General features: G+C 44.1%; 3 protein-coding genes across 3 annotated transcripts in view; 2 read left to right on the top strand and 1 right to left on the bottom strand.

Annotated features, from left to right (window-relative positions):
* Nucleotides 1-1,558: 1,558 nt before the first annotated feature.
* On the bottom strand, nt 1,559-4,409 carry Klln (killin, p53 regulated DNA replication inhibitor). Its single transcript, XM_048438658.3, is given in 3 exon segments — nt 1,559-3,303; nt 3,305-3,448; nt 3,451-4,409. Coding segments are annotated over 3 exon segments (630 nt in total). The 5' UTR covers nt 3,799-4,409; the 3' UTR covers nt 1,559-3,165.
* Nucleotides 4,410-4,599: 190 nt separating this feature from the next.
* On the top strand, nt 4,600-4,696 carry Mldhr (mitochondrial lactate dehydrogenase regulator). The gene is given in 2 exon segments (XM_085693788.2): nt 4,600-4,638; nt 4,640-4,696. Coding segments are annotated over 2 exon segments (96 nt in total).
* A 663-nt stretch (nt 4,697-5,359) lies between these two features.
* Pten (phosphatase and tensin homolog) overlaps nt 5,360-12,239 on the top strand; it is a 72,184-nt gene continuing 65,304 nt past the window's right edge. The window contains exon 1 of the mRNA XM_048438852.3: nt 5,360-5,574. Within this exon, the coding sequence (XP_048294809.1) occupies nt 5,496-5,574 (79 nt within the window). The 5' untranslated portion in view covers nt 5,360-5,495. The remainder of the gene's footprint in view (nt 5,575-12,239) is intronic.

The following is a 12,239-nucleotide window of genomic DNA, read 5'->3' as shown; positions in this document are numbered from 1 at the left end:
GATTAGGCCCCCTGTTACCATGAGAATGCTTTAAGCAGGTTTTGTGTGTTTTCTCTTTCAAAAAAGGCACTCGCCCTCCAAAGGAGTTGATTATCTAGCAGCTCTGTCCATATTGATTCCATCTCAATGCCCCTCCTGAACCTAGACACACGCAGGCTATCCTGAAACATTTAGTTTCTATTATTAGAAGTGCTAAAACAACTAACTATGTTCCATAGGGTTAGAACGAGAGTTAAGACCAAAGTAGAAGATCAAGCAGTCAAAGCTAATGGAAATAAAGTTGTTTTGTGTCACTGCCCCCTGAGTGATAATTCCTATGTGCCAGTGGACACAGTAACATGGTCTGGTCTGCTCCCTGGTACCCCGGGGAATACCCAGTTCAGCCTCTGCTCGTCTGAGACTAATGATTTCATACCAGGATATCTCTTTCCTGAGACAGGAAAGGTGACAGCCATTTGCAAAAGTTTTAGGGTATGGAGAGCTTACAGACAGTAATTCGGGATTTTCTCCTAGAATACCGTATGCGTGTGGGTCACTGGAGTGCCTTCTGGAGAAAGGCTGAGAACACTGTGCTTAAAAGAACCTTAATGGGGGTGGTAAGATGGCTCAGTGGGTAAAGGTGTGCTCCATCCAACCCGACAACCTGAGCTAGATCCCCGGAAGGTGTGTGGTGAAAGGAGAGAGAGCCGACTCTTGCAAGTTGTCCTCTGACATGCACCAGTGTGCCATGGCTGTGTATCTGGTGCAAGCTTGCACAATCAATAAATGTAAATGTAAAAATCTAAATAAACAATAATAGACTAGATAAGAGGAAAGACTTCACAGAACCATAGAAGAACAGACCAGTTTAAATTCAAAGCCAATTATCTGTTACCTAATTCATTATTTCCTATTATTTAGAAAATGCTTTTTAGGTAAAAATAGAGACGCTTGCTTAAAAATTAAAGCACTTGACTTAACTCTCTGGCTGAAGGGTCAGAGTGTGGGAAAGGAGAAAGGCACTAGGGCAATGGAGTGCTCACATACAACATGTTTTAGTGCAGAACCTACGACAGTGCATTAACTATTTATGTTATCCACATCTAGTTCTTGGTGACCCACTTATCAAAGAAACCAAGAAAGACTTTTCTTTGTACATCTTTTACGTGTAGTAACACTACAGTTTTGGAATCAGCTGTTAGAAACTATAATTAAAGCTGGCTTATCATACTCCCTAATTATTCTATAAAGTTAGTCTCCCTGGAGCTTTGTATAATTCCTCCTTTGTTATAAGCTTCTGTTTCTCCCTGGGGTGTTTTGAATCCAGACAGGTAAGAAAATGAAGTGCTTGCTAACCATTGTATTGTAGTATCAGGTCAGCCAAGCAGATCTATTTTCATCTGAACTTAAATTTTTTTTATTGCTATCTGGGCTTTTCCCCTCCTCGTCTATTCATATCCCTTGAATGGAGTAAAAAAGCGAAAAACACCAACATTTTAAAAAGGCTACATCAGTATTTCTTTCAGAAACATATTATACTGTGAGAGGAAACTCCGAACAAAATCTGACGTTGCCAGCCTGACCATACACCAGCCAACATGGTTATCTATTCATTAACCACTAGAGAGTAGAGGAACCTGGGTTCAGGGAAGCAGCTGACTGGTTTCCGGCTTCTTCCCTCACTTGGAAGTGCCTGTGGGCTGGTGTCATGTTCCAGCACTTCAATGCTGTGATGTTCCTCCCCTGTGCTCTAGAGTGATGTTCTGGAAACAGAAAAGTGTCCCCTTTCCTCCAGCCCAGCATCAGGAAGCTTAGGAATAAAAGCCTTTGCCTGTCTTTAGAGGAAGCTTTCAGAGTGGCTTAGACACTCTTAGATTATGTCACACAAGATGGCTCCGGGGAAGAGGCAAAATAGGGTGATGCTAGTAACGGGGACTCTGGGGACAAGCACTAACGTGAGGTATTTTCCCCTCCTCAACCTACTTCTCTTGATGTAACTTCATTCTTATTTTTCCCACCAATGAGTAGTAGACACTCCACTGAGCACAATTTAGGTTTTTAACTATGCATCTCATGTAACACCTTGACTTTGGGGGTTGCATCTAAAACAGAGCTCCATCTTAGAGTAGGCTGTGTGAGTGAGATTTATTTACATCTTTAGAAACCAAATGCAGGCCTTTCTTCTATTGTTTTCAAATTGCCCTCATCTGTATTCCCTGCCTCCCCCAACTGACCAGAAGAACTGTGCACAAAAACAGCCTGCAATAAACATCAATGCTTGCTTAGCTTGAGCTGCTAACTCCTGCAGAGAGATCTTAAAAGGATGCATCTAAATACAAGCTTTGAGTAGCCTCAGAGATCGCTAATAGAACTGTAAATATCCCTGGTTTAATTAGCAGTCTTGGAGTTAGGTAATGGCCCATGGCTCTCTGAGCCAGGCCTCTTGAGGTTTCTAGGCTTCAGGAGCTGCCTGCAACTATGCTGTGCACATACGCAATTTTCTTTCTCCTATACTTCATAAACCCTCTGCTGGTCTTTCTAGACACCTAGTCGCAATTACTGCAATACCCATGATAATTGATTACTAATCTCCAGATTTCTGAAGCGACCCAGTGCCTTAGCTTAGGTCTCAAATCAGATGCTTTCGGACTCGAATTGTTACCCTGAGAACTAAGTCCTCTGGGAAAAGAACAAAAAGGAAGAAATCCCAGCGTTGGTGCTGATGTCATTTTTCTTTTTCTCCAAGCTCAAGGTGATCGCTTGTTTTGTGGCTGGCTGGTCGGGGAGGAGGGGCTTGCCCTTAGAGCACTTCTGAACCAGCTCTCTCGACCGCGACAGGTCAGCCAATCCCAGCAGTAAGCTTCTACTTGACAGGTTTGTTCTGGGCGGACAGCCATTGACTAGGTGCTCAGATAAGTCACTTGGCTGAGTCTACAGTAGGTGGGGCGCGCTCACCAGTTCAGGGGCAGTGACTGGAAGTTTGTTGCAACATCGGTAAGCTCAGGCAGCCAGCAGCAACAGGAGATACCCTTTTGCCCCGCGAGTACAGATCTAGAGAGGGTCCACTGCATTAGCTAAGGAGATGCGTCAGACCCCCTAAGGCCCAGCCTCTTCTCCCACGCTTGGGAACGCGCGGGGTGGGTAGATCCAGAGCAGGAGTCTCGTGTCTCGGCCTTCTGGCTCGCTCTATGGGTTGCAAGCGAAAGGGAGGAACAGGCTGGGGACTCTCCCCGTCACCGTACACAAACCGGCGGCAGCCAACAGAGAGGGGTGGCGGGGGCACGTGCTTGGATGTGGGTGCTTGTGTAACCAGCTCCCCAGGCGCTTGGCCCTGACAGCGCTCCTGCGGACCGCTTGTGGGTGCATTTCTCCGCTCCGACCGGGGAGAGCTGGGGTCCAGCCGCCCCCACCTGGAGTGACCATCTAATAGAGCAGAGGGGTCCAAGCTCTTGCCTCAGGAGCACACAGATACGGGAATGGGAATTTGGAAAGTTCCCCAACTAGGACCACACGTGACCTCCTCCTGAAAGTAGTTCCGGCCGTGGCTCGTGTATCCTTCCACCTCGCCTTTGAGCCCTCCCAGGCCTGCTCGCCCCGCCCACTCGCTAGCTGCAGCTTCCGACCGTTCCATACTGCACACCCCGGGCCAGTAACCGGGTCCCGGACCGTGTACGGTCCGGCTGGGGCAGCACCTGGCCACAGCGATCTAATTCTGGCCGGGTTTCCATAGAGGCTGCAAAGGGGATGGGAGACAGTCCCTTCGAGACGGAGGTTGACTGATCCGGTAGACCCGCCGCTGCGGGGAGCTGCCGGGCTCATTACCCGGCAGTAGAGGGGTGCGCGTGGGGTGCGCCCTATTCATGGAGATCCACTTTGTTCACCCAGGGTTGTCTTCTGGGCCTTGGAAACTCAGGGGAGACGTGTGTGTACACGCCCCGTATGCACAATCATCATGCTTGGCTGGGAGCGTTCATCTTTCGGGCAAAGGAACCCAGCTGCCTGAGAAGCAGGAGGTGGGGCAGGGAACCCGAGCCCGACGAGGTGACCCACGCGGGACACACAATAGGGGGTTGTTCTTGGTGCAAAGACTGACATCTTGAGGACACCGTGGGGGGGAGAGGTACATCACCTAGGTTAGACTGTTGCAGACAAATCCTAGCGAAACACTGTAATCTGACCACAGCGCAGGGCAGGGAATGCAAACCACTGCGAAGAAAGCCAGGGACGGAGGCAGGATAGGTGTCCCTCGCCGCAAGGCCTTGCCCCTGGGACTCCCGAGGCACTGACCGGCCACTGAGACCAGTGAGCAGTCAGATCCACCGGACCAGAGAGCAGTCAGCGATCCTGCTCAGCGCAGCTTCACTCGGCCCCAGCCAGCCCTACCTCTGCCGGATCTCTGCGCCGAGGCCGAAGCCGGCTCAGCTCCCGGAGAGAAGCGCGGTCACACTGGGCATGCTCCGCGGCGCTCGCCGCCCCGTCCCGCCGGCGCCCCGCCCCTCCCCGCCCCTCCCCCGGCTCTGCCGCCCGCTCCCCGCCCTCCTCCCGCCTCCCCTCCCGCTTCGGAGGCGCCCGGCTCTCCCGGCGGGGCGGCGGAGGGGGCGGGTTGGCCGGCGCACGGTGATGTGGCGGGACTCTTTGTGCACTGCGGCAGGATACGCGCTTGGGCGTCGGGACGCGGCTGCGCTCAGCTCTCTCCTCTCGGAAGCTGCAGCCATGATGGAAGTTTGAGAGTTGAGCCGCTGTGAGGCCAGGCCCGGCGCAGGCGAGGGAGATGAGAGACGGCGGCGGCCGCGGCTCAGAGCCCCTCTCAGCGCCTGTGAGCAGCCGCGGGGGCAGCGCCCTCGGGGAGCCGGCCGGGCGGCGACGGCGGCAGCGGCGGCGGGCCTCGCCTCCTAGTCGTCTGTTCTAACCGGGCAGCCCTCCGCTGAGCGGCTTCGGAGAGAGACGGTGGAAGCCGTGGGCTCGGGCGGGAGCCGGCGCAGGCTCGGCGGCTGCACCTCCCGCTCCTGGAGCGGGGGGGAGAAGCGGCGGCGGCGGCGGCCGCGGCTCCGGGGAGGGGGTCGGAGTCGCCTGTCACCATTGCCAGGGCTGGGAACGCCGGAGAGTTGCTCTCTCCCCTTCTCCTGCCTCCAACACGGCGGCGGCGGCGGCGGCACGTCCAGGGACCCGGGCCGGTGTTGAGCCTCCCGTCCGCCGCCGCCGCACCCCCCCTGGCCCGGGCTCCGGAGGCCGCCGGAGGAGGCAGCCGCTGCGAGGATTATCCGTCTTCTCCCCATTCCGCTGCCTCGGCTGCCAGGCCTCTGGCTGCTGAGGAGAAGCAGGCCCAGTCGCTGCAACCATCCAGCAGCCGCCGCAGCAGCCATTACCCGGCTGCGGTCCAGGGCCAAGCGGCAGCAGAGCGAGGGGCATCAGCGACCGCCAAGTCCAGAGCCATTTCCATCCTGCAGAAGAAGCCTCGCCACCAGCAGCTTCTGCCATCTCTCTCCTCCTTTTTCTTCAGCCACAGGCTCCCAGACATGACAGCCATCATCAAAGAGATCGTTAGCAGAAACAAAAGGAGATATCAAGAGGATGGATTCGACTTAGACTTGACCTGTATCCATTTCTGCGGCTGTTCCTCTTTGCTTTTCTGTCATTCTGATAACGTTGGAGTAGACGGATGTGAAAAATTTCCGTAGTTGGGGGTGACTATAACGTTTAATCCTGGTCTCATTTTTAGATCGTGTATTTTCTGTCTCTTGCAGGGTGTTCAACCTAGGGAGTGTTCAGCTAGACGGAACTCATGCCTGCTTGCAAGTGTCAAGGCACGGGTTGGTTTCTTGTCTAGCTCCGAGGTCTCTTCTTAAAATCTATTGTCCGTGAATGCAGAGTACTGTACATTGGATTAACGAGCTCGTTAATCCAAGCCTAAATGAACCAAAAAAACAGACGCTGTGAGGTTGTGCATATTTCGATTAGATCATGACTTAGGCCCTAGATGTAGGGTGTAGATCAGATTAAAATGAAAGTCCGTGCCGCACGTAGGCATATTGCCTCAGAATCTTGCAGTGATTGCTAGTTTCCTGGGTTGCGTTGATAGATTTTTCTAAAATGTGACTTGTGAACTGATTTGCATAACTTTATAGGCTTAGCCACCCTCAGCATAGATGGTGCACATTTGAGGGTAAGAGCAGGTTTGTGTGTTTAAACTGAAGTAATTACGACTTTGGAGCTAGACCGAGAAGTTTTGTAGTTTGCGATCAACAGTGTCAGAATATGTGTTATTGGACCTTTTAATAGAACCTTGTTAAATTAGACTTTGTTTCCTGATGAGATGTGGGATGGGGCCTGAGATTTGTGTTTCAGTGGTATTTAGCATTCATTTTGCTTTGCCGTACGTGATAGGCTAGAGATGGAACAGTTTTTGATCCCAGATGATGATGCCCGTGTGAGCTCAAGGATATTGTATGTGGCAAATGATTGCAGAGGTTAAAGCTCGGCTCTCGCATGAAATTTAAGTATCACTGTGAGCTAGAATTTGCTGTTGATGTCTTTTAAGGTTCAGGTGCTTTGACCCGTTGACTGCCCATGGGTTTTACCCTGATTTGTATAGAATGTCAGTGTAACTGTAACCAGCTACTACCCAGACATACTAGCAAAAGTGGCTCACTGTCGGTAGGCTAGCTTTTTAAATGCAGCAAATTACTGAGTCAGCTCGTTGAATAAGACAGAAACCCAAGAATTTTTTAACGGTGTATAGTTCTGATTGTCTAAAAGTTAGTCCTTTGTACTTCAGAAGTTCGCGGTTATCTTAAAGCATTGATCTTTGCAGTTTCAGGTATGGTACTGGTTTTGATCAGGCATAGGAAGAGAGCCCTCCTTTTTTGGAGGAAGTATTGACAGATACTGAGAGCTTTTGGGAGGCCGGTGTGTCAGGTGTGTGAAAAAAGTTGCTTGTCTGAAGTGACAGGCTTGAAGATCTATTAAGCCTTTTGTTAACAACCCCCAATTTTTCTCCAAGAGACTTGTAACAATGAACAATATTTAGTTAAAATTAAGTAATTGTGTAATTGTTAATAATGTATTCTTGGTAAAAGTTATTTCTTAGTAAATATCAGTAGACATTTTCTTAAGGCAGAAGGGCAGCAACTTGCCTATACATGTCCTGCTAATAATTAGAGCATTACGGAGAGGACTTTTTTTTTAATTAAATAAAATGTTTTCATTTGGAAGAGGTTCGGCTTTTTTTTTTTAATTGCATTAGCGGCATATAAACATGCATAGCTAATTTTGGTCGAGTTTTGTTCTGAAATGAAGATGGAACTCACTGAAGAACTAACTGGTTTCAGAAACAGGCTAATTTTCTGTTAAAAATACACTTTGAGAGGAATCTTTAATTTTCGAGTTTGCATTAATTGATAAAGCTTTACTCAGGATGAACTTGACCTTTTCTGAAGGTAATTGGAAAAAATTCTGAGATATTATTTGCTTCAAGGCATTTTACTGTTGGTGAGAATTAATGTTAGTAATCTAGATATAGGAGGAATTAGTCAGATATCTATTTAATTAAAAAAATAGACCGTCATTCAAAGAAAAATCTGGAAAGCCTGGTAGTCGAGCTTCTCTTAGCTTCCACAGTAGACTTATGCTTTTCCCACATGATTTAAAATTGTCGGGGGTATTGGACCTCAAGATTGTTGTGCCAAATTTTTACGTATGAGCAGTGACATGATTGCAGTTCCTTATTTGATTTCATAATACGTGGGCTTCTGCGCATGCAATTTATGTGACTTAAAAGTCTAAAACTGTATTTTTAGTTATGTATGCATGGAAAGCAGTATCAAATAGTGCATCAAATGGTTAATTTAAACACTTAATTTCTAGAGCTGTGGTTTTATTGAGCCAAATGTTAATACGAAAAAGAGTCAGGAGGGGGAAAGTTGGTGAAGGCCTTGCTCTTCTGAGAGTTGTTCTTCCAATAATTTTGATAAGCCAGAGGGCTTGCTTGATTCCTTATCAGTGTGTTCTGTTTGGGGGCAGGAATTAAAATGCTCTTTGAAGACTACTGCTGGTCAGTGTTGTCACTGAAGCTGGCCAAATTAAATTTCATTATGAAAGTAGTAAGTAGGATATTTTTATTTGCTGAGGGTTAACAGTGATGTACTTTCAGAAAAGTCAAGGAAAATTGAGTTTTAAAATCTTTTGCAAAATTGTATTGTAAGAATTCGTTGGTTGGATTTTATTCTTAGCAGTCTGGAAAACAGACTCAGTGTGAGATTGTGAGGTTTTGTGTCTTTGAAGCACACGCAGAGCCCAGCCTTCTGTGACAGTTTGTGTGATAGGTGTGCTTCCTTTCAAACACCAGCCCCGCCTGGGACAGTAGAACCTTGCAGTGATTGCTAATGTTAGCTGTTTGTTACAAGCGAGTAATTGTTGAAAGTAATTCTAGTTTTTTTTTTTAAAGATTGTGCAATCTTTAAAAAAAATTTTAATCTTGGCCTTTTTTGTAGTCATCTGTTTCTTTCCTGAAAAACATGACTATGTAATTGCTGTATAATAGGTTGAAAATTTAATTTTCCCTAAAACTTACTTAAGAATAAAATGCGTCAAAACGAGTAATTTTCAGTTATATATAATTCAATATAAGGAAAAGCAATTTCATTACTGTCAGTTGTAAAAGTTGACACAGTATAATGATGCAGGCTAAGATTGCTTTTAAAGTATTAATTAAAGATTAAATAATTCAAGTTAAATATGACATTACCATGTTCATTTTATACTTGGTTTTAGAAAGTGGAGATTCATTGCCTTTAAAATTTTTATTTTAGTAACAGAAGAAAGACAGTGTATTCTAATTTTTGTGTGGAACATATGTCTAATTTCTCATAATTATGTAAAATATATAAGTATTACGAACTAGCTTACCTTCTGGAAATGAATTCAATTCCTTCAACTTTAACAAATGTTACAACTTGAGATTTGTCTTCGTGTGCTGTTCTTTCGTTTGTTTGTAGCTTAACAGTATTAACAATTTTTAAGCCGCTTCTAAAATAGTCACTTTGATGACTTGATTAGAAAATTATTCATGCCGGAAAGAACAAAGTTTGAATATTCTTTTCAGTCAATACTCAATTTTCAATATTTTGTGTCTTAGTCTTTTTAGTAAGCCCAAAATATAGACGGTGTTTTCATATTGATAATGTATTTGAATTGATAGTTGGCAAAGATAAACTTAGAAGCCTGTGTACATGGGACAGATTTTCATTTCCATGAAATGTTAGACTATTCCATCTTAGAAGTATTTAGTTCCAGAAGACAGTACTAGTTACTAGTACAGCTTAAGAAATTTATTGGATAGTGTTTTTTTCTTTTTCCGTAGAAACTACTAGCTCATAAAAGAGAAGTTTTACTGCACAGAGCTGGTGACTCTTGAGTTTTGTTCCCTTTTTTTTCACCCTGTAGATAAACTTGATTTGCAGAATTGGCTTTGTGATCTACATTTAAGAAAAGTTACAAGAATTTGTTCTAAAGATCATGATTTAGGTCATTTGTATGATTTTATCAGAAATGATTTCTGTAAATATTCATTACTTTTTGTAGTTGCTTCATGCGTGGCAGATTTGAGATTGATGCAGTTGCTCCTGGAGATATCGCCGATATTGAGGATAGAAGAAATAGCGTTTACTCATCCTTTTTATAGGTCATGCAACTGTTACATGACTTTCTTGGTTAGGTGCTTAAAGGTGTTTTGATATGGGTATAATTTATTGGTTCTCTTTGTATTGATATATTGGGAAAGATGAAATTAAGATATTGGGTTTGTTGCTTCATCTTCTAGTTTTGTATTTTCTTCCTTGGTTGCAGAAGGGGCGCTAGCAGTTTCATCTTTTAAAATGAATTGTACTGGAACAAAATGACTATTTCTTAAGGGAATGTTATCATAGTAAACGTGATTTAGAAATGAATTGATTTTGGCAGTGAAGTTTCAGTTTTGTTCAGAATAGCACACTCTTCTATTGCAACGGTTGGCATTAGGACATTTGTAGATGTCTTTGCAGTATTAGACTTGTACATATTGGTAGTGTTGAAACTTTGGAAAGATGGCATTGCAGTTGAATACCTTTTGCTAGCAAAGAGTCTTCTTTACCTGTATGTGTATGGTGTGGAAAAGACTGTAAATATGCTATGTTTTGTGTAATTAGTTATATAGTTATAATCAGAAACCAACCTTTTACATATGAACAGTGATTTTAACTATAAATATTTGAATTTTCTGTGTGTATAATATGTATTATTATTATTCTAGAAAATGTATTTTCTCCTTATAGAATAGATTGCTTTGGAGTTTATTTTAAAACATGATTGAGTCTTTTTGGAGGTAATTTTAGAACATGATTGATTGAGTCTCTTAAATTACATTAAAATACAGCAGGTTTTGTCTACACTCTGAAGTTATACATTGTTTCATCTTAGTTTTAGGCAGACAGGGTGGGCTGGGGCCGCTGTCTGTGCTGTGATAGTGACTCTGTCAGTTAGTAACTGGATGTCTCTATGCTATTTAATTCCCTAGTCTTATTTTACCTGAAATAAGGGTAGGATAATAGTACCCACCACAAAAGTTAATCTTCATTAAATGATGGAAATATCTGGACATAGTGACTCATTCCAGTGAGGTGGAGGCAGGAGGATTTTTGGTAAGTCTTAGTGCAGCTGGATGGACTGCATAGGGTGTCTGAGGCCGTCTTGTACATAGTGCATGCCAAGCCAGTCGGGTCCGTAGTGAGACCCTGTCTGATACCATGCAGTGCCTTACTATGGTGTCTACCGCATGGGAAAGACTTCTGTCACAGCTGCTACTCTTAACAATTTCCCAGATGTCAGAAAATTTTGCATTTTCATTTCTAGGATGAGCAGTGTTTATGAATTTGCTCAGTTTGAGGCCTGTTGCAATTTTAATTGATTCAAGATTTTTTTTTTTTAAATGGAGGATTCCTTTAGGAGTTTAATTTACTGTTTCCTCCTGGAGTTGCTCAAAATGAAGTTTATCAAGCTCATCAGAAAATGTTTGCTTTCAGCTTTTACGGGAAGGTGAAAATTTGCTTTTAGTTTAGCACAATGAATTTAAAACTCTTATCTGTTGTAAGATTAAATTTTCTTTTTTAATATTTGTTTTTAATTGAGCTATACAATTTTCCCACTTGCTTTCCTCTCTCCCCCTTTCCCTTCTACCCTCTCCCCTAAATTTTCTTTTAGTACTCCATAGATGATTGAAATATTTAACATCTGTAACATAGTATGTGTGTTTATATAGCATATCTATGATGCAGATATGATATATTTGCTCTTTTGAATCAGGTTCTCACCATATAGCTCTGATTTGTCTGGAATTCATGGCTATTCTTGTTTAGTATCATAGTTATTTTTTTACAAAGAATAATCCTCACCACTAGTGAATAGAACTTCTAATGTATAACTCAGAGTTAGGTAAACTCTTTATCAGTAAAGGTATATTAGCATTTCCTTTTCAGTTCAGCTTTATGGGGTACTTATGTAGCCCTGCCAATTTACATTCATTACAACAGACATACTCAATATAATGTGCAGTGAATTAGTGTAAGAATTTAAAGTTAGTGTTAATCCTGTAATGTTGCCCCCTTTTTCATGTTTGGCCACGATTTTCCACATAAGTAGAACTTTGAAATAGGAAGAAAAGCTAAAGGGATTTTTTTTCTTCATGTACTCTAGTTTTTAAAAATCACATTCATTTATTTGGGGTTGGGATAGGAGGAATGAAATGGGGCATGTATGTACCAGGGTCTAAGTGTGGAGGCAGAGAACTATCCAGGTGGTTCTCTACTTCTTTATTGGCACTGGGAATGGCAGTCAGGTTGTTATGCCTACAGGAAGCGCCTTTGCCCTACTGAGCCATCGTAGAAGTTTACATGCTGTTTTCTTATCAAGGAGAGGGAAGTAAGCTTAAGGTCTGCCTGCCTGCCTGCCTGCCTGCCTGTGACAGAGAATGTTACTTCTTTGCTTTTCAGATGTTTAGTATCCTCAGTAGAGCACATTCATTTCCAGAAGAATGGCGTGGATGCTGCTGGAACCATTTCAGGACTGTGTTCTTATGAACTCCACCCCCCATTTTTGTAACTTAGCTATATTTTTGGTGTAACACAAGTTGTAAAATTGAGTTGCATATCTTCATGTCTGACTTTGCTACACTGTCTTTTGTGTCCCTGTCCTATGGCACGTGTGTAGGCGCTGTGCCACTAGAGCTCTGC

Source organism: Myodes glareolus, chromosome 7 (assembly GCF_982192425.1).
Source record: "Myodes glareolus chromosome 7, mMyoGla1.1, whole genome shotgun sequence".
Lineage (NCBI taxonomy): Eukaryota > Metazoa > Chordata > Mammalia > Rodentia > Cricetidae > Myodes > Myodes glareolus.
Note: the sequence above shows the minus strand (reverse complement) of the source record. Positions and strands in the feature narration are given on the sequence as shown.